General features: G+C 43.1%; 1 protein-coding gene and 1 pseudogene across 1 annotated transcript; both read right to left on the reverse strand.

Annotated features, from left to right (window-relative positions):
* Positions 1-11: 11 nt before the first annotated feature.
* LOC136470027 (mechanosensitive ion channel protein 1, mitochondrial-like) lies at positions 12-26,567 on the reverse strand (annotated as a pseudogene).
* LOC136475438 (uncharacterized) lies at positions 1,312-2,681 on the reverse strand. The gene is made up of 3 exons (XM_066472917.1): positions 2,272-2,681; positions 1,758-1,888; positions 1,312-1,637 (listed from the first exon to the last, which is right to left on the reverse strand). The coding sequence occupies exons 1-3, from the start codon at positions 2,679-2,681 to the stop codon at positions 1,312-1,314; spliced, it is 867 nt and encodes a 288-aa protein (XP_066329014.1).

Genomic DNA, 26,567 nt, shown 5'->3' on the forward strand with positions numbered 1-26,567 from the left:
GAATTACACGTTCACACGGGAGTCCAAAGTTGATGTCGCTTGATGATACTGGCAGCTTTCAGGAGAATGTCTTGCTCTGTAGATGACCACTCCTCTGTCTTCTGTGGCCACAGAAAATCAATTGTTACTTTGTTAGTGAGGAAATAGGGCTCTGGTACACTAAACCAATAGTGCTACACTAAACTCCATGTACTGAACCGACCAATTGAGCTGTTGTACTACCAAATCACTCTGAAAAGCTCAGTTCAGCTTGGTTGTCAAGCTGCTTCCTAAATAGCCACCAACACTCAGAGAACAAACACAAAACCACAACACAGATTCCCAATATCAGCTAAACTCCAACAAAGCACGCAAGTGCACTTCTGCAGACTTATCTATCACGCAAAAGATGCTAGTGTGGTAACTCCTACATGATATTTGGCAGCACAATGTTGTTTGGAGATCATATATTCCTGTTTCCTTCCACATAATGAAGATATGAAACAAGGTTTTCATCCCTACATGTTTACAGAGCAGTATGTTGGCTGATGTTTGTTTGAACGACTGCTATTTCCACAAGAAGACAAATGTTTTCTGTAGATCAAAGTCTAATATATGATATACCAGACATTTCACATTGTGTTGTCGAATTAATAGTACCTCACATGTCAGAATCATGATAAGAGATCAGTTTTTTAAGTGGATCATAGTTAACGTACCGTGCTTTTGATGTTGCAACCAATGGTAAGCTCTCCAGTTGAACTTTCTAACCGTGAGAGATAGCAGTATGGAGCGTCAATTTTTGAGTTGGACATCAACATTACTTTTATCTCCTCTGTTATAGCAGGAATCTTTTCGATGTCTGCAATTCTTACAGGAAGTTTGGCCACGCTAGCATGCCACTGGGCCCTTGATTTGTTCACTATCACCTGCATGGAATTAAAGAATAAAGATAATAGTCCATGGAATTGCAATGAGTCCAAAACGCCACATTGTTAGAGGAGTCAAGGGCCTATTAGGCCTTAGCCCATTAAGGTTAATTAGTCGCTTGCTTAGGGGCCAAGTCAGACCTCTTGATATAATGAGAGGAGATGTATCAATCTATAATCAAGCAAGAGATTAGAAGGAAATCCCTTCTCTCTTGCCGGCCGTGGGCGAAGCCCCATGGCCAGCCTCCCCCAGCGCCTTTGCAGCCCTAGCCGCCGCCGCTGTGAACAGTACCCGCGGTACTGTAGCGCCGCGGGTACTGTGGCGCGTCAGCCGTTGTCGTGACCCTCGCCCTCTCAATCCTAGCAACCACATAACCTCTGGTATCAGAGATCTCTGGTTCGATCATGTCCACCCCCTGCCGTCAGCGCCAGCGCCGTCGGCCGCGTCGGGGTTGTCGTCTGCATCCTCGGGAGCTCCCCTGACGTTGGAATCTTTGGCCGCCGACGTGGCTGTGATCGCCCGCGGCATGACGGCCATGCAGGCAGCCATGGCGGTCATGCAGGCGACCCTGGCCGCCCTGTATGCGAGTTCGGCGTCCGGCCCTTTCCCGCAGCCGGTCAACTGGCCGCCGCAACCGTGCAACGGACTCTTGACCGCCGAGGAGAGCAGCAGTCCCGCGCTGCTTTCCACCTCTGCTTCACTGATCCCGTCGTTCACCACCCCCAGCCCTGTGCCGCCACAGCAGGACAGCGATGGCGTCTTCTATGGGGGCGTGGATGGCATCCAGGCATCGGCGGCGCAGCTGCAGGCGGTGGCGCATTGCCTCCTAGAGCGCCGGCAGGGACGACAACACCCCATCTTCAAGCGGCGGCGTCCAGTCGTCCCTACAGCAGCAGCCTTGCAGCTCACGGATACAGAAAATGCTCCCTTCCATGCCTGTGGAAGATAAGCTGAAATGCCTGGTTCAATAACTGCAGCCCTGAAGAAGGAAGGAAACATCAGAGACCTCAGACATATTCAGAACAAGTATAACCAGAAAAATGATCTGCATCGTAGTAGTACGGTTTGTATAACAATACCACTGAATAAAACAATATCATGCTGTCAATCTCAGTATGAACAAATATAAAATACCATGTATAGCATCAATTTTCTAGCACGTATAGATATATATACTGCAGAGGAACATCATAGGAAGTTTTCATAAAAAAAATATATATATGAAAGGAACATGAAAACTCCCAGAAACATGGTTTGACCTCAAAAGCATTCAGCGAAATTTCGTGGCCAATAATATTTTACAATAAGAAGGTACTAAGAAAAATAATCTCTCAAAAGGGGAAATAGCAAATAAGTCCTCACATCTGCGAAAATGCCATAAACGTGATGATATATTTTGCAGGATCTTCCTGTGCACTCCACAAGCTTGTTTCATAAGGCAGGTGTTTCTTAGTCGAGTCTCCCCAGAGTGTCCTGAAAGGACCATCTGATGCATACTTGTGCATCTTCCTTAGAACAACAGGCATTACAAACCAAGCCATTGCTGCACCAATCAGTGTCCCACCAAGTGGAACGATTACCTTTTCTTGATCTCCATGATTACCAAATAACTCTCGGATATGAAGTTTAATTACATCATTCAGACGCTTCACGTTGTTTCCTGCAGCAGTCCTAGCAGAACAATGCCCATCTTCTGACATATGAATCCAGGTGTTCCCACCATAATCTATACTGTCAACTTTAGAAGCTCCAGTAGAAGAAACCTTTGACATGGCAGCTAACAAAAGAGCCCCTCCATTGACTCAGATATCCAACATGCACATTGTCAAATAGTCAAATTTACATAACTGGAGATCAAACGTGCACACACAGTGACAAAAACATTGTGGAAATCAAGAAAGATAGCATTTCAAGCACTTAGGCCATGTTCGCTTCTCTTATAATCCGTCTGTTTCAGCTTGTTTTTTCAGCCGAAACAGTGTTTTTCTCTCACAACAAATCAGTCGGAACAGTATTTCGGCTTTTTTCAGCGAAGCGAACGGGGCCAGAGAAGAAGCTGGTCCAAGCAGTTTAGTGGTAAGATGCGCACTGCTCAGGGCCCCAAAAAACCTAGGGTCCAAACTTTTTTCTGAACACTAATTTGTATTAGTACTAATCAGCAAATTAGATGGGTGATGAATAAATTTGCAATAAAAAAAGCCTTCTTCATCCTTCGACCAACCAACTCTTGAGGCCCATGCATTTTCCCTGCCTCTAATTAATCCCCACCATGTTAGAGTCACAAGCAGGTATCTCTCTCACTCTCCCTTTCATCTTTCCAATCAGCAATCGCCACTCCAATTGGGAGAAATTTTCTCTGAGAAATTAACTCCCACCTCAGTGCTTGAAGGATAGCACATTTTAGGTAAAAGCATATTAGTCAATAGTTCCAAGATTTGCTTTTGGCAAGACATAGTGCTAAGATAATATTGTGGCGGCCATATGATTAATAAACACTTGTTTCCCTTTTTCTCCCCAACTTGTATTGGGGACCAATTTTTTGTTCGGTTCCGGGCCTCAAGATTCTTATTGTCGGGTATCGATATTAGGGATACCCAAAGCAAGGAAGTTAGCGTCCACGCTGACTTTCCCGGATGGAGCAAGACGAATTAAAAAGTTTCGTCCGACCCCAAGGCCGCGGGCTCCGCCTCGCATGACCCCAAGGCCGCGGGCTCCGTCTCGCCCGACCTCGAGGCCGTGGGCGTCTCGCCCAAGGCCGCGGGCTCCGTCTCGTCCGACCTCGAGGCCGCGGGCTCCATCTCGCCCAACCTCGAGGCTGCGGGCTCCGTCTCGCCCGACCTCGAGGCCGCGGGCTCTGTCTCGCCCGACCCCTCGGGTGCGGGTTTCGTCTCGTCCGACGAGGACCCATATCGCCGTCAACCACTCTAGGTCCAAACCTTGACACTAGGGAAAAAACTGACACGTCTCGATGTAACCCGCTGCCAAGACGGACCATACCTAAGGATTCACATCAAGAACAGCGTCGGGCGTGCAGGTGTTGTTCTGCCTAACCCTCGTACGAGCGCTGACAGGCACGTTAGTTCACCACGACGTCCGCCAGGACAGAATGAAACGCCATGACCGGTAGATGACGCATGTGCATGGCGCCAGTGACGAACAGGGTCGCGACGTGGAACCGTCTCTGTTGACATCTACAAGATCGACGGGACCTGCATGAAGGAGAAGGACCCGGCGATCCTGGAAGCCTTCTGCTCCCTCTCGTTCTTCTCATTTTCCTCCTTTGTAACTTGTGTTTTTCCTTCGCCTATAAAAGGGGAAGCAGGGCGCCCCATTAAAGAGGAATCCAGATCCGCATGAGACTGAACCACCAGATAAAAAATACAAGAGCACGACATGAACACACGGCTGAGGGGCGATCGAGCTCTCAGCACCCATTCACTTCTTTCATCAGAGACTTGGGATCCTTTCCCTCTCTCGCCTGTTTGTAACCCCTACTGCAAACCAAGTATCAGTAACACGAGCAGCAGCAAACTGGACGTAGGGACGTTTCGTCCGAACCAGTATAAACCCTTGTGTCCTCCGACCACACCATCCGGGCCAGACGCGCAAATACAAATTTACTCGTCGGTGGTCCGAAAATACTAAGACTCATGTACATACCTAACTGCTATTCTATATCCGCTTTTTAGTCTCTCCTTGAGTAAAAGATTTAACATCACTAATGACTATTGCGACTCAACTTCATGTATAAAATTCAATTACCTGAATAGGGCAAAAAAAAAAAAGAGGTAAGTAATCTGTACCGGTATGCAACAGCTGACAGACAGCAAGTGAATGACTCTAAATCAAGTGAAACTCCTTTAAATAGATGTTTTAAAACGTTTATGATACGCAACTACACATAATAGTGAGTTGATGACATATTTTCCAGTATTTCCAACATGTAGCGGATATATCCGCATAGCTAGTTCTGAAATGTAGCCTTCACACAGTTCTGCAACACGATAACTAAAAAGAAGGCAAAGCAACAAACGACGGCATGATAAGTTTTCGTGGTGGGCAGTTAACCAAGATGAGCATTCCGTTGTGCTCAGAACTGCTATATGAAGTAATTCCGTGATGAAACATCAAGTACGTGTAAGCAATATCCCTTAACAAACTGGAGTACAGGGAAACGACTTCGAATCAGGTACAGTTGCTTTACTAAAGCACAACACATTGACACACATGAAAGACCAAACGCGTAGCTGATCGCAAGGTGTTCAAAGAAATGTCTCACCGAATATCCGCAGATCACTCGACGACGATTGCCGCAGTCCTGACGTTTCGGCGGAGAAACAAGCAAGCAACCGAGGGTGATCTCCAATCAGGCTACCACCATCCGCATTCCAACATCAAAACTGAAACTTTGAGTCTGCACTGAATTGAAACCAAACACTGAACTGAAACCAAACCGACGCTCAGCTCAATGGCAGAACGACGGGAAGAGGTAGCTATAAATCGCGTGCTCCAGACCTGGAGGGAAGTAGTACTAGAAGCTGCAGCTAATCAGCTGACACGCGCTGCAACTACTAATACAACTACTAGCAGACTAGAAGAGCGACTGTACGTGAGCAAACTTGGCTAGCCCAAAAAGCAAGCTGCTGGCTGTCAGGAGGTTTCGACACCTGGTCTTTCAATCAATCAAGGCAAAAATACCGGCTCCGCGACCCGTGGCTGCGAGAAGACGTCATGCACTGCGCTGGCCGTCACCCGTGGCTGTGATGGTGATGGCCCTTCACCCTGTATGTTTTTACTACGTACACGTACCCGGTACCCCTACCGCCAGGGCGTCAGGCTGACATGGCTAATGGCTTCAAACCTTCTGCTCCTCAGTGTTGGGATCCCAAGAACTAAAATTCAGTCCCTATCAAATCGGACGTTTACTACTAATTAAAAGTATTAAATATATACTAATTACAAAATTAATTACATAATCAAGACTAATTCACGAGACGAATATATTAAGTCTTAGTCCATGATTTACCCATGCGATGCTATAGTAAATATATGCAAATCATGGATTAATTAAGCTAAATAAATTCGTCTCATGAATTAGCTACGACTTATGCAATTAGTTTTATAATTAGCTTATGTTTAGTTTCCCTAATTGCCATCCAAACACCCAATTTTATCTAGGCTAAACTTTAGCTGAAGTATCTGCTTCATATTCTTGCTACAATATGTGAAGGAGTCGAAGTCAGTAATTTTACTAGCTTCTTGTTTATTTTAAGAGAAGAAAAAAATATAGAAAGGAGTCAGACTAGTAGAGCCATCAAAAACCCTATCAATCGGGACCTAAATCAAATGGGCTCCTGTTTGACGGAGATCCCGGCCACGACAAGCTGCCATGCGGGTACGAGACCATGTCTGTCTTTTGCTATCGCTAGGGAGGAAAAGCGGCCGGAGTGGATGTCTTTTGATATCGCTGGGAATGAAAAGCGGCCGGAGTGGATAATGCCTTGTTGATACGATAATGATACGTAACATACGTCCGCACGGGCGGACGCCGTCCTCGGCTCATTTTTCGCATCCGCTCTGCCCCCTTCCCCACCGCGGCATCTCCGCACCACGACAGGACGCTCCTCTGCCGAGCAGCGCATCCGCGTGACCCGCGCGCCCCGCTGCCTCCCTCTCCCTCCTCCTGCTCTGGCACGGCGGCAGCCCCGGCGCGAGCACGAGCTCTGATCTACGTGGTCACCCTCGGCGACCCCCTACTACGTCAGATTTGCACATCACTGTCGGCATCATTACTGCCGGATTTGTGAGAACCGACAGTGATGTACCTTCACTGTCGGTTATGAGCTTGAAAATGAAAAAATGATTGGGACTGGGCTAAAATCGGCAGTGAAGGACCACATCACTGTCGGTTTGTGGCTTGAACCGATAGTGTTTTGGCGGCCACTCATCACTACCAGTTTAAGCCAAGAGCCGACGGTGATTGGGCTTTATCACTGTCGGTTCTAGCCAAGAACCGATGGTAATAAGCATACAACACAAAAAGACTACAGCCGTCCTCTCTTTCTTCCTCTCTTCCATCCCGAGAACAGAGACGCGCGTTTGGACCCTTCCCTCCATTGTTGCGGCTGCTCTTCACCATAAAGCTAGTGCTTGGGTTTTGAAGAATGGCTTGATCTTATTGCTTTAAGGTTAGTAACAAACATCCACTCCTTTGATTTTTGTTGCTTAATTAGCTTCGTTTTGATGGCTACATTGCTTGATTCTCATTCTAGTTCTTTCTTCATTCTAGAGAGCACTTTTCTAATTGGACATTTGTGCAAGGCTCCAATTATGGTGAATCCATCATCCAAAAGGTTGGTGTCTATAAACACATTTAAATTCCTAGCTAATTATTCTATAGTGGTCAAGATCATCATTGTTAGTATGTGATGCTATAATTAGTTCTTAGAAGTAGAGTAGAATAGTTGTTCTTCAATATTGTGCAATAATTGTTTTTTACTATGATTTTTAATTTACAGGGCTAGGGCTACCAATTTTAATTTTTTAATAATTAGTGTACAATAATGTTTTCCAAAAATGGTACTTTTGAGCTACAATTGTTGTTCATGAAGCTCAATTTCTTATTAATTCTTTGTAATTACTGTCTCAGTATTTTTTTTATGCAGAGATGGATCGAGAGTGGATGCATCTGTCCCAAACGAACAAGCGGTACATGCATGGCGCTAGCCAGTTTATCACCGATGCCAAAGCCCATGCTGGGAATGGGAACCCTGTCTTTTGCCCATGCAAAGATTACAAGAATCATAGAAACTTTCATCAAATTGAGTCTATACGATCGCACTTGATTACCAGGGGTTCATGCCAAACTATACGATATGGACTATGCATGGCGAGGTTGATGTGAATGTTCTGCGGAAAAATGATGATGATGTGGACATGCCTGACGTAGCCATCCACGTTGCTGATGAGGAACCCAGTGTCAACACGGAACCTATGGCCATAGTTAATAATGTGTTTAGAAACACGCTAGCTGACGACACCGAGGATAACAATGGCATTTCTCAGCTGCTACATAATATAGAGACCGGATGTCTTAGTGAAAGACAGCTGAGAAAGCTAGAGAAAATGAGACAAGATGGCAAAACACCATTATATAGGAATTATCCAATAAGCAAACTAGAAGCCGACATCATGTTGTTAGAGTTCAAATCGACAAACGGATTGAGCGATAAAGGCTTCGATCAGTTGTTAGGTATAATAAGGAAAATGCTCCCAGAAAAAAACGAGTTGCCAGAAAAAACATACTTGGCCAAGCAAATGATCTTCCCCATCGGTCTCGAGGTTGAAAAAATCCACGCGTGTTCCAATGATTGCATATTGTACCGTGGAGAAAAATACAAAGACTTGGACAAGTGCCCTAAGTGTGAAGCTCCACGGTACAAGGAAGGGCCATCAGATGAGGGTACCAGGACCAGAGGAGGTCCCGTAAAGGTCGTTTGGTATTTCCCTATAGCTCCTCGGGTGCATAGGTTGTTTGCATGTGCAAAGTCAGCCAAGCCGTTGCGTTGGCATGGCGAAGAGCGTAAGAAAGATACAATGATGAAGCACCCCGCCGATGGGCATGACTGGAGGACTGTCAATACTATGTTCTATAAGGACATCGGTGGAGAGGTAAGGCACCTTTGGTTTGCTTTAAGCACAGATGGAATGAATCCTTTCGACCAGATTAGAAGCAATCATAGCACCTGGCCAGTGACGCTCTGTATATACAACCTTCCACCTTGGGTCTGTATGAAGCGGTCGTACATCCAGATGCCACTACTGATTCAAGGGTCAAGACAGCCTAGGAATGACATCGATGTGTTTCTGGAACCAGTGATCGATGAACTAGTGGAGATATTTGAAAAGGGTGTGCCGGATGTTTGGGACGAGTACAAAAAGGAACATGTCACGATCAAGGGAGTACTTATCGCTACAATCATCGACCTGCTAGGTCGAGGTTCGTTGTCCAGAGAGCAGACAAAAGGCTATACTAGATGTGTCGAGTGCTTGGACGACACCGATGCGGTAAATCTGTCAAATAACTCAAAGATAGTTTATATGGGACACCGTAGGTTCCTACCTAAGGATTACCCTTACCGCAGGAATAGAAAAGATTTCAACGGTACTATTGAGAAACACTTAGCTCCAAAATATCGAGCCGGCCTTCGATACTTCGAGAACTCAACAAACTGAAGGTTGTCCTTGGGAAGGAGGACAATACAGTAGCAGCGCCTGATGGGAGCGTTTAGAAGAAAAAATCGGTTTTCTAAAAACTACCTTACTAGCCATTTCTGAGTGTACGCCACTGTCTTGATCCCATGCACATCACTAAAAATATGTGCACTAACACTCTTAACACCTTGATGGACACCGGGGGACATCGAAGGATTCACTAGCCACACGTCTGAACATGCAACACTTGGGAATCAGGAAGGAGCTGCATCCCATGGAGCTAGAGAATGGCCAGTTCGAACTTCTGGTTGCATCATGGATATTGAAGAAGGAAGAAAAACGTGCGCTTATTTCTTTCTTCAATGAACTTAAAGTCCCGATGGGCTACTGTGCGAACCCGAAGAGGCTAGTGAACATGAGAGAACTCAAGTTCAACTATGGCCCTATGAAGGCCCATGCCTGTCATGTCATTATGACTCAGCTGCTCCCTGTTGTCCTATGTGGTATCCTCCCCCAAAGGTCCACGCCCCAATCATAAAACTTTGCTCGTTCTTCAATGCGATCTCAAAAAAGGTCATTGATGTGTCCACACTAGAGCAGCTACAGTGGGACATAGCTGAAACTCTTGTTAGGCTTGAGATGCATTTCCCGATGACTTACTTTGATATCTCATTGCATCTGCTCATTCATCTTGTTGACCAAATTAGAGCCCTTGGCCCAATGTACCTGCATCAGATGTTTTCTTTCGAAAGATTGATGAAAGTTTTCAGGAGGTATGTTAGAAACAAATTCAGGTCAGAAGGGGGCATGGTTGAAGAATGGTCAACGGAGGAGGCCATTAAGTTCTTCACATATTATCTAGACATCAAAAGGGTCAGAGTTCTAGAATCTCGTCATGAGGGAAGACTACGTGGCAAAGGAACGATCGGGGCGAAATCTATTACAGTAGACGATCCTGTTTCTTTCAGACAGGCACAGTTCGCTATTCTCTAGCAAGCCAAGGGTGTGATACCATACATTGATGAGCATAGGCAATCGCTGCAAACTCTATATCTGAGCAGGTCACAGGCTTGGCTGGATAAAAAAACATAAGGAGGAATTTGTCAGCTGGTTGTGACATCGCTTGCTTGGAATAAAGTTAGGTAATCAACTGGATGCCTTAGCCAAGGGACCTTTGAGTACATATCTTAAGTACCAAGGGTATGAGATCAATGGATTCACATTTTATATAAAAAAGCAAGATGGAAAGAACACATACCAAAATTGTGGTGTTCGTTTTGATGCTCACGATGAGAACGACAACGTGCAGGCGACATACTATGGTTTCATAGAGGGGATATGGGAGCTAGCCTATAGTCCATTGAAGGTAGCTCTTTTTCGCTGCCAGTGGGTCTAGCTCAAGGAAATCAACACTGACAGTGAAGGGTTCACTATCGTTGATCTCACTAAGACCACATACAGAGACGACCCCTTCGTTCTTGCAAGAGATGTTATGCAAGTCTTCTATGCAAGGGACAACAAGACAAAAGGAAGGCTAAAAGTAGTCCTAGAAGGAAAACAAAGATTGTTGGTGTCGATAGAGTGACAGATGAAGAAGACTACATGGGCTATCAGGAAATGCCTCCATTTGGGACGAACGTACCCCTACCAATCCTTCAAGAGGGTGACGAACCTACTTACGTACGAATTAATCACAATGAGGCCCTCATTGCTGATGGACCTAAAGATAGTTAGATTATTGTTAACTATGTAATCATTATGCAGACATTGTATCAGTAATTCGCACTGAATATTTAATTTATATTTTGTGCGCATCTCTACAATTTAATTATTGGCTATGTAATCAAATATTAAGATGATATTCACAAACACTATTATTTGATAATTATAGACCATTAATTCATTATCATTGAATTAAATAATCAAGACACAAATTTTTTGTGTTATTTTAGAATATAAAATAACTGCATTATTTCTATTAATAAATAAAGAAAGAAAAGCAAAATAAGTGAACTCCCTATTCTAGCTCAGCGGTTAAGGCCACGCACTCTGTACTCTGAGACCCGCGCTCGAATCCCAGGCAGGCCAAACTTTTTTGATTTTGCATTTATTATTTAGTAGTGCATTACAATGGGATAAAAGAAAAAATAAAACCATTCTAACCAAAGTCCCTATCCTAACTCAGAGGTTAAGGTCGCGCACTCTCGACCCCGTGACCCGCGCTCGAATCTCAGGCGGGCCAAACTTTTTTATATTTTTTTACAAAAGGCTATGATGGCAGGCTCCAAGCCGACACTGTTTTTTATATTTTTTACCTAAAGTTGTGGCAGGGCCCTTCACTGCTGATTTTGGTTTTAAAACCGGCAGTGATATCTTCTATCACAGTCAGTTGCTCAAATCGACACAGAAGGCCCAATTCACTGTCGGTTTTTAAACTAAAACCAACAATAATGTGTAGATGCTCCTCACATGCCAACAGTGCTCTCATGACCACAACCGTTGGAACACTGCTCCCACCTACCCCGACAACTTTAGTTCAAAAATAAAAATGTACCATGACTGCTAGCCCCTATAAAATGGCCCTTGGCCAGGAGCTAGCCTCTCCATGCATGTTGGTTTCAGCCAAGCCTTATCAGCCATGATATAATGTTTTTCTCTCACAACAAACCACAGATATCGTTATGCATCGTAGTCCACCAAAATGGTGCACACATGAGGTACTAGAAGAATGCTACTGAAGATAGAGCAACACCGAAGATTGGAGATGCCACGAGGTTCACAGAGCCATCCGCTGTGGTGCCAAGCTGAATCCGATGTGCTCTGGACTGTACAGCAGAGGCATGGATTCATCGATGCCACCTTATCATCTCTAACTGGTATAGCTCGTAGACCACCTCGGTGCTGTTGTTTGACCCTAGTTGGTGCTAGAAGAATGCTAATGAGGTGGTTAAATTATAATGTGTTGATACACATTGATGGTAACATTGACCTGTATGCAAATAGGTCTTTGTTATCATATATGTAATTTTAGTGTAAGGTCTTTGTTATAGTATATGTAACTTATTTCTAATTTTTTGATGTATTTCATTACTATCTAAATAAATATATCGTTGTTGTTAAAATTTTCCCACTGTAGTATCTAAATAAATATATCCTTCACATATATGCACCTTCACTGTTGGTTCTATTTAGAAACCGGTAGTGATAGTCATCTTCACTGTCGGTTCTATTTAAAAACCGGCAGTGATAGTAACTTTCATTGTCGGTTCTATTTAAAAACTGGCAGTGATGTCCATGCCCCTCTATATAAAACAAACTACCGGCCACGTACATCAATCCCACCCACCCAAGAACTCTCAGTCTCATTTCTCATATTTCACTCTCACTTCTCAAGACATCCACTCTCTCTCTACGTGATTTGGTCATGGCTCCTTCATTTTTCAATGGTATTGATATGTTGTCTTCTCTAATATTCTATCTATATTCATTTGATCTATATTTATATTCATATTTTCTTGCATTCTACATTTATATATATTCTTATTCCTTGCATTCGATCTATATTTAATTATGTTGCCATATTTTACTTGGAAGAATTTTTTGTGCATATATTTTATGTTCATATTTTTTTGCATTTTATCGATCAGGTGGTATGAACAATGGATCTCCCCCACCACAAGAACTAGGTTTCCACCCTGGCGATGAGCCATTCGCTCCTAATGTGGTCATTCCATGGTTCCCTATTCCAGCTATTGTATGAAATATTTTCCAACCTCTTTTGTTTTTTGATGCTAACAAATAACTATAATTAGTTTAATATCATTGTTGCATGCATATATGTCGCAGACTATATCTCCAATAGATTGGCTGCGAACAACACTTAGTTGGTTCTTTATCTCGGACATCGTCGAGAACACGGCATCTAATGCAAGTGGTCGGCTATGGACGTGTGAACTCAGTTTTTTCATCCCTGTGAGGGGTTCAAATCATCGGAACCATATCCACGGGACGGGAATATAGAGCCCAGACGTGATAAGCACCCAATTAAGTACCGTGCACATTTGTTTAGAGGCACTTCGACGTATTTGCTATGATGTGCCTGATTTCTCGCACTTTAAGGCACTTGCTTTGAATGCTGGTGATATCCTCGTCCTGCAAGCAAGCGAATGGTTTGTGAGCTACAACCATACGGATGTGATAAAATGATCACTTATACCTGAGTCGTGGTTATTTATTGTTTATTATTGTAATAACATTCTCTAATTTTTTTTCTTTTTCTCCACATGCAGATTGCACTACAGGACCTTACCTATGCTGCATGTGGCTTGTGGGCCGTTCTAGACCAAGCTACGGAGCAACTCGGGTATGATTGGGACTTCTGCAATGGAAACCTTGGTCAGCTCATAATAGAAGGACGCCAGTATTGCATAAGGATTACTAACAAGGGCAGTGATCATTCAGTAGGTTACATCTATGGCCGACTATTCTTTTGGTATTGTGAGGCACGAGAGAGTGTACTCATTAGGGCATTGGACTTCATCGATACAAGCGGATACATAATTCATGACATCAATTACCATATATGGCTACAGAGGCATGTTAGTGTGCGTGGCCTGATCGATCCTGGCAGTGATTCTGATAGTAATTAATGTTTATTTAGCTAGGTTTTTAAGGTCGTAGTTTAATTGGGTTCTAATTTTAATATGTACGGCTTTGTGTGTTTAATTATTGTCATGCATGTAATTCATGTAACATTCTAGTGTCGTATTTGTCTCAAAATTATTCTCAGGCTTGCACGTGCCACGTGTGAAGAAAACACCAAATTTGGGATTTTCTGGAGATGGTTTGCTACTTTCTGAGGTTTAATTGAATTTCCACGCGACGACACCGTTTAATTATAGGTTGAACTGAGTCTACCCACGAAAAGATCCGGAATGATGCCAAACTTTTACACAGGATCTAATGTTCCCTAGGGATAAAAATTTTGTAGAGGTGGATGAAAAAATTTATTGGGTCCAAGATGAAATTCACCCTCTTTTGTCTCATTTGGCACAAAGAAAAATATAATAAATAAAAAATAAACAGAAAAACCTAATATCCTATGTGGGGTCTTAATTTGGGTGTACATGCTTGCCAAAAAAATTTCAAGCCATTTCGACATAGACGGAGTATACATGCTTCACAGAGGTACATGTGCCCTTTCATCGAACCATGACTATACACATAGGTTATCAAGGTTTATGTGGTTCTTAGGCATTCCGGTGTCATATTGATCTCAAACTTTTTCTTAGACTTGCACATGCCATGTGTGAAGGAAACACCAAGTTTGGGATTTTTCAAAGATGGTTTGCTACTTTCTAAGGTTTAATTGAATTTCTGCGCGACGAGACCGTTTAATTATAGGTTGAACTGAGTCTACCCATGAAAAGATCCAGAATGGTACCAAACTTTTACATAGGCTCTAATATGCCCTAGGGATAAGAATTTTGTGGAGGTGGATGAAAAAAATCTATTGGGTCCAAGATGAAATTCACCCTCTTTTGTCTCATTTGACACAGAGAAAAATATAATAAATAAAAAAATGAATAGAAAAACCTAAGATCCTGTGTGGGGTCTTAATTTGGGTGTACATGCTTGCCAAAAAAATTTCAAGTCATTTCTACATAGGCGGAGTATACATGCTTCACAGAGGTACATGTGCTCTTTCATCGAACTATAACTATACACATAGGTTATCAAGGTTTATGTGGTTCATAGGCATTCCGGTGTCGTATTGGTCTCAAACTTTTTCTTAGACTTGCACGTGCCACGTGTGAAGGAAACACTAAGTTTGGGATTTTTCGGAGAAGGTTTGCTACTTTCTGAGGTTTAATTGAATTTTCGCGTGACGAGACCGTTTAATTATAGGTTGAACTGAGTCTACCCATGAAAAGATCCGAAATGGTGTCAAACTTTTACATAGGCTCTAATGCGCCCTAGGGATCAGAATTTTGTGGAGGTGGATGAAAAAATCTATTGGGTCCAAGATGAAATTCACCCTCTTTTGTCTCATTCAGCACATAGAAAAATATAATTAATAAAAAAATGATTAGAAAAACCTAAGAGCCTATGTGGGATCTTAATTTGGGTGTACACGCTTATCAAAAAAAATTCAAGCCATTTCGACATAGGAATACATATGCTTCTATTTATTCAATATATAAATTTTTTTAATATATATAAACATCATTGTCGGTTTCAAGAAACCGGCAGTGATGAGAAGAAACCGACAGTGATGCTTGTTATCACTGTCGGTTTATTTTGAAAACCGGCAATAATATATAAAAAATTAAAAAAAAATTATGCCAGCTCTCGGGTTTGAGCTCGGGTCTTGGGCTATAGAGTTTAGACACTTAACTGTTGCGCTAGTATAGGATGTGTGCCGACGCAGGTGGCGGCTGGTTCTGCCGCCATTGTCATAGCTCCTCGCCATGCTCTTGGGTGAGCGTGAGGGTCCCCACACAAGGGTCCGGAGGGGTGTGAGTCTACAAGGATTCTGCTACCACCGGCGGTTGTCCTGGAGCGTCCGCCATAGCGCACTCCCAGGATGGACAATGGCTAGGTGCCACGTCGCCGATGCTGGAGCCGTCACTCTCAACATCGTCATCCATGAGGTCGAGAAAACAGGTGGGAGCATAGCTCGCCATCCCCACAAATTTGGATGTGAGAGGGGGCGACATCGGCATCCTCCAGAGCCCCTAGGCGTACGCATCCATGGGGGATGCGAGGTCATAGGTGAACCTAGTCGCATGGCGGTCACGGTAGGGACAACGGGGTCCCTCTAGATAATCGATGGAAGATAGTAAATAGCGAGTAAATAACAGTATGTACATTACTCACAGTGGGGTTTGAGCAGAGAGTTTGCTTGGAATGAAGCGCAGGTGCCTCATTGTTGAAGTCATTGGTTGTCCCGGAGCCAATGGAGGGCACCCCTCCGACGGGCGTCGGAACAAGTGCCTCCTCGCGGAGGTGTACTACGCCGAGCTGGTTGGCGACGAAGTCTAGGCTTCCGAAGAGGAAGGCCTAGGATGGCTCGAAGATGGGTGGAACCCGCATCTTAGTAGATGGGAGTGTGGAAAACTCCAGTGACCCGAAGCGAGTCGTATCGCTTGAGCCTGCCATGGCGAAGGTGGCAGAAAAGTGGGCCATCTGATGACCAAAAAGTGTTGAACGTACAACGTCTTCCCCACGGACGACGCCAACTATCGGTGCAGAAAGTGACCAACACGTAAATATTTGTAGTTTTGTCATACATTGTGATCGGAGGTGGCCTAGCACTCAATGACACATGATTTATACTAGTTCAGGCAACGTGCTCTACGCCTAGTTTGAGTCGATCGGTGACTTTATTCTTGAGCCTAGGTGCTCGAAGTTTGCAATGAGATTATAAACGGAAGGGAGAAAGATGGGGAGTACAAGAGGTTTGGTCGGACTCTGATCTGAAGGGCCAAGAGTGATAGGAGCCCCGCTATGTGCTAAGTGTTTGAGCATGTGCTCGTGTGTTGAATCTGGTGGTTCTGTTATTGTATACTAGTGAACTGATCGATCTGAATCAACTTACCTCCTTTTGGGAGAGAGCGCATCCCCTTTTATAGATGAAGGGGATGGCCTTACAAGTGAGAGGGAGAGAGTATGTATGCTATTAAGTCTTGTTGCCTACACCGGTGGGTACAGGATGATGGTAGATGCCTGCAATACTATTTAGTGTCAGATGCACATGGGAGGTTGTGTCGTCTTCTTCAGGTATGACAGACGTTGGTGCCTACCACACTGTTGATACCTAGAGGTATGCAAGGGATTTTACTATGTTCGCCTACAACACTGTTGATGCCTCAGAGGCACATGGGGGGAGCCTTACCGTATTTGTCTTGTATGAGAGTTGATGGCGCCCACAACACTATAGGGGAAAATATCCGCACCTACAACACTGCTTGGGTTCTGTCATGCCAGGGAGGTCGTAGGGTACTGTCCTATAGGTATACAGGGTACGGTCCTTGGTATTATGGTTGACTTAAGTACGCTGCCTTAGGCCCCGTTCGGTTGGCTGAATTTTGGCTAAAACTGGCTGAAAACACTGTTCTAGTTGAATTATTATGAGAGAAAACACTGTTTTGGCTAAAAAAGAAGCCAAACAAGCCAGATATGGGGTAAGCCGAATGGGTCTCCATTCGTTTCCTGGTCCTTACCGAGCGGGCGTCTCCGGTCGGTTAGTCCCAGTCGGCTCTAAATGCGCCAGTTGGAGAAGAGCAGTTAGCAGGATGCATCCCTAGTCGGAGACGCGGGTTGGAGTCGAAAGTGGTGTTTGGCCAGGCCATCCGGTCGGAGAGGCCATCCAGAGGCGGGCCGTAGTTGGAAGCAAGGCCTTCCGGTTGGAGAGGAGGGCTGGAGTCGGAAGCGGGCGCCGTTCCTCCTCGGACAGGCCTTTCGGTCGAAGAGTGGATTATCCTTCTGGCCTATTGCTTTAGGTACTTGGGCTGGCCCAAGAGTTGCGCTTTGGTTCGTAACGTGGTCTGCTGGGCCGAGCCTTTGCTGGGAAGCCAGTCCATGAGGTACCCCGGGTTTATGAACCCGACAGGGAAAGAATATTCTATGAAGATGTCGTCCCTCCTCATCTCCTCAAAATCAAAAGTGAGGTATCACGTCGTTCCTTCAATGCACCGTTACTCATGAGTGGGTGAGTCGCGTGAGAGCTCCATGAGGGGTGGCGGCGGTAGCCACGGTGGAGCAGCGCGGGTGCCACGATGGCAACGGCGGTGGTGGTGACCCGTTCTCATGGTTAAGAAACATGATTCTGACATTGTGGGGTAAGGTAATCCTTTTGGAGCTCTCTGCTTCTGTTCATTTTTATTGGACAATTCTCCTTTACTGTATCATCTACTTCTAGTGTGCGATGCCGATGCTGATGGGTTAGTACTGATCCATTAGTTTTTGGATGATCCATTACTGTTGTAGTCTCGGAGACAGGAATTGCTATAGGGTTCTGTCCTCTCCCTGGGCAGGAGAGGATGGGAACAAGATGAAGATGATGACCATAGTCCATAGACGTGGGTGTACGTGAGGACTGGAGATCAGCCAACTGTAAATGTAATTACCGCACATACAAGTTGTATAGGTAATCTGTCCGTTTCCCTGTCTTTTTTTTCCTATGACAGTAAGATAGAAGACAAAGAAAGAAAGAAAGAACATTTGCGCATCCCTCTCATATATGAGCATTGATCATGCTTGTTCTTGTTCTGTTGGTCCAATTGAAACTATCTATCTATACATGCTGTTGATAGCAACAACAAAAAACTTTAAAGGACTAGGATTACACGTTTACACAGGAGTCCAAAGTTGATGTCGCTTGATGATACTGGCAGCTTTTAGGAGAATTTCTTGTTCTGTAGATGACCACTCCTCTATCTTCTATGGTCAGATAAAGTCAAATGTTAACGAGTAAGGAGATAGGGCTCTAGTACACTAAACCAGTAATGTTACATTAAACTCCAATGTATTGAACCGATCAAATGAGCAGTTGTACTACCAAATCAGTCTGAAAAGTTGAGCTTAAATTAGTTGTCAAACTGCTTCTCAAATGGCCACCAATACGCAGAGAACAAACACAAAATCATAATACAGATTCCCAATATCAGCTAAACTCTAACAAAGGCACCACACTACGCAGACTTATCAACACAAAAGATGCGAAGTGTGGTAACTTCTACATGATGCAATGAGTTTTTGATCCCTGAAGGCTTATAGAGCAGTATGTTGGCTCTTGGCTCATGTTCGTTTGAACGATTGCTATTCCACCCAAAAACATTTGTTTTATGTTGATATAAAAGGCTAATATGCAATATTGTGCATAAAAATGAATCAATGGTTGCTTTATTATCACAGCACATAGAGAAATGCATATGGTATACCCAGTCAATTCACATTATTGTGTTTCAAAGTAATAGTACCTCAACATGTCATGAGTAGGTAGCAGTTTTTTTAAGAGGAACATAGTTAATGTACTGTGCTTTTGATGTTGCAAGCAGTGGTAAGCTCTCCACGTGAACATTCTAACCATGAGAGGTAGCAATATAGAGCGTCAATTTTTGAGTTGGACATCAACATTGCTTTTATCTCCTCTGTTATAGCAGGAATCTTTTCGATGTCTTCAATTCTTACAGGAAGTTTGGACATGCTAGCATGCCACTGGGTCCTTGATTTGTTCACTATCACCAACAAGTTATTTTGGTAGAAGAATCATATTAAGAAGGGAACCCACTTGGAAGTCCAAAATTCCACATTGATATGCAAAATATTCATTCAAAGATAAAATAAAATAACATTTTAAATGTGACACATTACTTGGCTGGAGAATAGTGAGTTAGGGACTACAACAGGGAGCTTTTCTGTATTTATCAACAAAGTAGAAGTTAGTCAAATTCCAACCACTTGTCCTTCTATTGAACCAGCCTGCAATTGAAAGACAATTCTAGTCATGCAAAGATTGCATCAAGCCAGAAAGCAGGAAACCAGTTTGGTATAGCCATTAAAACTAGACAAAGTTACAACTAGCTAACTATGAAACGGTTTTGTTAGAAGAGGCATCTGTGCTTGTTTCTTGAAATTTTGGAGCTGGAAGTACCAAAGATAAAACAGGGATGGCAGCTTTACGAGGCATGATTGAAAGTATGAACTGTCCAAAGCATGAACACTTCAGAACTTTGTCTTCTAAACCTATATTCATTCTCCATGATAGTTTTTTCTTTTACCCTACTTAAAACATGTAAAAATATTGTCTCAGGAAACCACATTTTTGTATGTTTTGTTTCCTAAGGGAAACTTAGAATCTTGAATGAGTTCATTAGGTGCACTTATTCAAACTCCAAGGAAAAATCACAACTACTCATGTGGAGGAAATTATCTCCCTATGGATAAGGCTATAAGAAATTTATCTGCAGCCATCAGCAGAAGACACAATCAGGTGTAAGTGGACAACAAATGGCGAATACTCCTCACAATCGGCATTCAAAGCTCAATTCCTCGAGTGGTCACATAGCAAAACACTAAACTCATTTGGTAGGCTCACGTGGAAAAATAAATGCAAGCTGTTCGCTTGGATCTTAATTCAAAACAAGCTTCTAATGACGGATAACCTCACTATCTATGGATGGCCACACTAAATTGTTCAAGTATAAGTGGATTGCTCATCTTTCTCTAATGGCTTAAGCTTTTGGGTTCATCTAGTTGGTGCATGAAACCTAACATGGTATCAAAGCTAGAGGTCTTGAGTTCGAATCCTGACAGAGGCATTATTTAAGCCCTCTGCTCCTTTGTTTTCCACGTCTGCACTTTGTATGTGGCTGCATGTATTGAATTATAAGTGGATTGCCCACCTCTTCCTAATGGGTTAAGCTTTTGGATTCATCTGGTTGGTGTATGAAACCTAATACAAACCACCTGCTCGTTCTAAAATGGGCAATCCAAAAACTGGGCAGCACCTTTGCCTCTTAGAGCAACTCCACCATGACCCCTACTTGAGCCCTCAAAACCAAACCAAATTTGAGGACCAGAACCAAAGAATGAGCTCTAGCAGAACCCTACTAGAGCCTTAAAAACATGAGAGGCCCCTCAAATCTCCCCCTCAGCCCTCATTCCTAGGGACTTGCTTTCGACCCTCAAATGTCTGTTGCTGCCGTTATCCTCCCCATGCACAGAAGGAATTGCATCCGCCCATTTGGATCTGATGTCATGCCGCCTGCTCCATCGTTCGCAGCGGTGGCCCTTCCCCCGACACAACTTCCATGAGGCCTCAATGCTGCCCATCACCCTTGGCGATGTGGCTCCACTCCCCCAGTGATGCACCTCTTCCCTCAGTGGATCTCCCTTCCCATGGCCTTCTCTCCCCCAAAGAGAGTCCTTTGCCTGGCGTGGCTCCCGCAGCAAGGCTCGTCGGCTCAATGCGTCTTGTCTCCTGAGCGCCCGTCCCCCGGTGAGGTCCTCCATGCCTCGGCTAGGTTCTTGGCACACCTCCTCTTCCCGTCCCACGTCTAGATCCCACCCAAGTCTTCCTGGCCCGGATACTCTCATCGGCGGTGGTCTCGGCACCACAATGCTCCTCCCTGTCCCCATCCAAGATGTTGGACATGGCCAGACGCGGTAGGAGACTGAGAGAGTCAGGGGCGAGATGTGGCGGTGGACTAGGTACGGGCAGAGTTAGGGGGGCATTGGGTGAAAGAGGTAGAGAAGAGAAAATAAATAGAATGATAAGTGAATCCCATTTGCCAGTGTCTAGCTGTCTACTTGGTTAAATTTAAGGGCCTTGATTTGAGGTCCTGCTGGAGTAGAAACAAAAAAAATTGGACCTCAAAAGTAGGGGAGCCCTCAAATGAAAATTAGGACCCAGATTTGAGAGCTCCTGCTGAAGTTGCTCTTATGCCCCTTCACGTAGATGGTCTGGTCGTAAGTGTCCACATGGGAAATATTCGTGATCCCATACCACGTGCTCCCCTCAAATTTCGATAATGTCAGACTCGTGGGAAGCTACAGCCAAATCATTGTTACACAAAAACCAAAGGTGAAAGTTCAATGGTTTGACCATCTATATAATGTGGAACCTCCGAAAAGAGCAAAACTAGAAAATCTTTGAAAATAAGCACCTCACCACAGTGCAGGTCATGAAGAAAACAAAATATTGCCTACTTTAATACAGAAGGGCACTTGATTTAAAAGGGTAGTTTGGCCTTTGCTAGGGGGTTGGGTGTGTTATGGGAGGAGGGACCTTTGTGTTCAGTAGTTAAGCCATGTTCGTATACATATACTCTCTTTTTAGCTTAATAATTGAAAGACAGAGCTCCTGTTATTTTTTGTTAAAAAGGGTGAATTATTACACTCTTACTTATAGAAGCTATTTTCTCTACTATTTCTTTGTTAATATGTAATAAAAATGCTTTCATGCTAAATTTTTATTTGTAGCTACCTTATTAACTCGCTGAGATAAAATATAATCCAAACCGACTTTAAGATTACTCGAGAACTAATACATATAATGTATTTGACATTTTAAGCAAGGTTAACTACTAAATTTACCCATGTTATTGGTAAGCTAATGACTACAACCTTAACATCACATGACACAGATTCCAGAAAATAAAGGAGTATAAAAGGTTGGTTAGATAAATAACCAGGGACCTTGATGTAGTCTCCAATTGAGAATGGCCTTGAAAATTGTAAAGAGAATCCACTCAACATGTTACCAAGGATATCTCTTGCCGCAAAAGCAGTAGCAACACCTATAACAACATAGGTAAGAGAATATTACTCCCTCTGTCCAGGGATATCGTTCTAGATTTTTTCTAAGTCAAACTATCATAACTTTGACCAAAATTATACCAAAAAATACTAATGTTTATGATACCATAAATAAGTATCATTAGATTATCATGAAATATATTTCATAGCACACATATTTGGACTCATAAATGTTAATACTATTTTCTATAAACTTAGTCAAACTTAAGAGAGTCTGACTAAAACAAAACCCTATAATTCCATTCTTTTCAAGATGGAGGTAGTAGTCTGGCAAATGCAATTACTAGTGAAGTAAAAAAAATGATCCAGCTTTTAGTTATGAGCAAGTATAGGTAAATTATTGACCATATGTAGATTGCTGATGATATTGAAGGCAGTCAAACTATTACTAAATTTCAAACCTAACACAGGTTGAACAAAATGCTGTAGACCATACTTGTGTGACCAACCAAGTTCAAACCAGCAGAAATTTCAGTATAGTTTACATATCCTTTCTTGTGGCAACAGGGAAGATAACCAAGACCAGAGCTGCCGAAAGAGCACTGAGTCAATATTCACACATAAAGTCTACCAAATGAGATGTAAGGCACATTACCAATCATCCAGAGACAGCAATTGTATTACATATAACTGTTACTGACATGGTAAAGGTATGATTCAGGTAGCCTTACCGCTTGCCTACTTAGTCCACATAAAAGAAAGCCCTGATTTTTAAGTACAAGAAATGCTCACACGAAGAAGAACATTGTGTTAAACATTACCTCCAACACCACCAGCAGTTAATATTGACTGCATAGGCAGTGGCGTAGCTAGGATTTTAGTCTCGGGTGGTCCATTGCAAAATAGTTTTTTTAACCGCAGTAATGTATCATCAATAGGCAAGTATTTATTATATGTTGCTTTTTAGGCCCTTGAAACAATTCGACCTTCTTTTTTATGCATATTTTTGAAAAGGAACTGTAATATATCTCCACTCCTCTTTAATTATATTCAACAAATCTACAAGAGAGTTGTGCAAGGCTTTAATTTACCATTCCAATGATGCACTAAAATGTTTAAACTAAAGTTAAATAGAAAATCTAAAGAGATGAGAACAAGAAATAAGGGCAACACAAATACATAGGGCAACTGGGTCACAGATCGATGCATACCCTATGCCTACGACCTTAATGGTGCAGCAGCACTGCTCGCCTCTGCTGCTGCCGTGACGACAAAGACGAAGGGTGGCGTGGCCGTTGTGAACTTAGTTCGTTGGGACTCGTGCAGTTAAATGTCTTGACTATTAGGCGGCTAACAAGACGCAGCCGGTTCGTTTGGCTATGGCTTGTCGTAAACGATCGTAATTTTCCAGCCGGAACAGTATTTTTCTCTCACACGAACTAGCCAGCAGTACTTCTTCACGAACCAGCCAACCGAACAGGCTGACGAACACTCGCATACATCACCTATCTAGTGAGTCCGGAAGCTGCATCTGCTAAAATTAGTATTGGGCAGTAGTCTTTGGCCAAAATTAAAAGATGGTCCATGGACCACATGGACCCCTATCTAGCTCCGCCACTATGCATAGGTACACCACAAGCTTCAGCAAGGGCTATAACTCCAAGTGCTATCACTCCTAGCGATGACACCTTATCAAATGCTGACAATCTTTCGCGGCCAGTTCCTGTAGCAGCTTGTTTGGCCATAGCATGACCAATGAAGTTAGTTTTCCACCTATGAAGGAACCACACAAAAGATACAATGAATGCCCCTTTCCATGCTTGTGGAAGATAAACTAAAATGCTTGGCTCAATAACTGCAGCCCTGAGGAAGGAAGAAAACATAAGAGACCTCAGACATATTCAGAACAAAATCTAGCCAGAAAACGATCTGTGTCATAGATAAACAAGATCATGCTATCAATAACAGTATGAACAAGTATAAAATACCATAGATAGCCAAAAATTTTCTAGCATGTATATATATATATTGCAAAGGCAAAATCATAGGAATTCTACTTTAAAAATAATAAAAATATATGAAAGGAACATGAAAATTCTAGAATCTGGTTTTAACCTCAAGAGCATCTAGCAAAATCTTATTTTGTTGCCAATAATATTTTACAATAAGAAGTACTAAGAAATTAAGTCTCTCAAAAGGTAAGCAATTAGCAAATTATAACTCCTTACATCTGTGAAAATGCCATAAATGTGATGATATATTTTGTAGGATCTTCCAGTGCACTCCACAAGCTTGTTTCATAAGACAAATGTTTCTTAGTAGAGTCTCCCTTGAGTGTCCTAAGAGGACCATCTGATGCATACTTGTGCAGCTTTCTTAGAACAACAGGCATTACAAACCATGCCATTGCTGTATCGATCAGTGTCCCACCAAGTGGAACAATTACCTTTTCTAGATCTATGTGATTACCAAATAACTCTTGGACATGAAGTGTAATTGCATCATTCAGACGCTTCATGTTGTTGCCTGCAGCAGTGTTAGAATCAACAGCAGAACGATGAACATCTTCTGACATATCAATCCTGGTGTTTCCACCATCATCTATGTTGTCAACTTCAGAAGCTCCTATAGAAGAAACCTTTGAGACAACACTTTCAAGACCATCTGGTTTAGCTCTAGTATACGAGGAACACATGCGATGAAGACTTGATACACCTGAGAACCCTAGTGATTGGTTGAAGTGATGCTTTGACATAACCAACCAACAATTCTTTGAATGAACTCTAAAATGCATCGTGCTGCTTTTTTCAATACTAACGGGATAAGTGCCCACCTTTTCAGTGTGCTCAAGTTCAGAAGAGCTGAACCATCTCCAAGGAACTCCAAAATATAAACACTGCTCAGGAGATGCCTCTCTAGGACTCCGAACACTGGCTGCTTGGCAAGACCATCACAAAATTGCTGTGCTCCTAAACATCGCATCCTTTCTAATAAAAATTGACATGGCAGCTAATAGAAATGCCTTGCACTGACTCAGCTATTCAACATGCACATTGTCAAATTAACAATAACTAGAGATCAAGCGCAAATCACAAACACAGTGACAAAAACATTATAGAAGCCAAGAAAGAAAGCATTTCAAGCACTTAAGAGGAAATGCTAATCCAAACATTTTAGTGGTATAAGATGTGCACTGTACCAAGGACACACACTCCACGCAACCATCTCACTGCTCTTCTTGTATCCCCTAACCGTACTAGTGACTTTTGCAATTCAACTTCAAGTATGCAATAAGCTGACAGCTAGGAAATGAATGACTCTAAATCAAGTGAACCTCTTTAATTTAAATAGATGTTGTAAAAATTTTTATATATGATACACAATTACGCATATTTGTGAGATGGTAACATATTCGCATTATTTCCAACATGGTGCCAATATCTCCGCATAGCCAATGCTGAACTACGATCTTCACACTGTTCTGGAACATGACAACTTTACAAACAAGCAATAAACTATACCATGATAAATTTGTGATGTGCCATTAACAAGTTTGAGCGTTCCATTCTGTGATGAACACCAAGTGGGTGTAAAGAACAACACTTAACAAACTAGAGACTGGAGTACAGGACAACGAATTTGGATGTTGACACCTTGACATTAATTACTTGTAACCCCGATAACGCTAACATGCAAGTTGAACTAGTTCTTCGAGATCCGAAAGAATTAATTACCCCTGTTAGCAACCTATTTTAGTCCATGTTAGCACGTCCTGTGGCTCTCCTTGAGTCTAGCTAGCCAATGTCAGTTATCTGACCGTGATGTACATGTATATAGGCATAAGCCTTGATCAATAGAATCTGAGTTGTCCTCATTCTTCTTTCTCCCGCTTACATGGTATCAAAGCACGTAGGATACGTTTAGCTTTCCCATGTGTCGATCGGAGTGTCACAGGGGCAGCAATCGGTCATACCAGCGCATTCCAGAAGGTCGAGGGCGTACTGCTGCTGTTGTAGGAAGAAGCCGTCATCGTTGCGCTGAACCTGAATGCCAAGGAAGTAGTGGACCGGTCCCATGTCCTTAAGGGCGAACTTGGCGTTGATGGTGCGGATGACGCTGCGCAGGATATCGCTTGACAAGGCCGTGAGCGCGATGTCATCGACGTAGAGAAGGAGGTACAT

Source organism: Miscanthus floridulus, chromosome 8, assembly GCF_019320115.1.
Source record: "Miscanthus floridulus cultivar M001 chromosome 8, ASM1932011v1, whole genome shotgun sequence".
Taxonomy (NCBI): Eukaryota; Viridiplantae; Streptophyta; class Magnoliopsida; order Poales; family Poaceae; genus Miscanthus; species Miscanthus floridulus.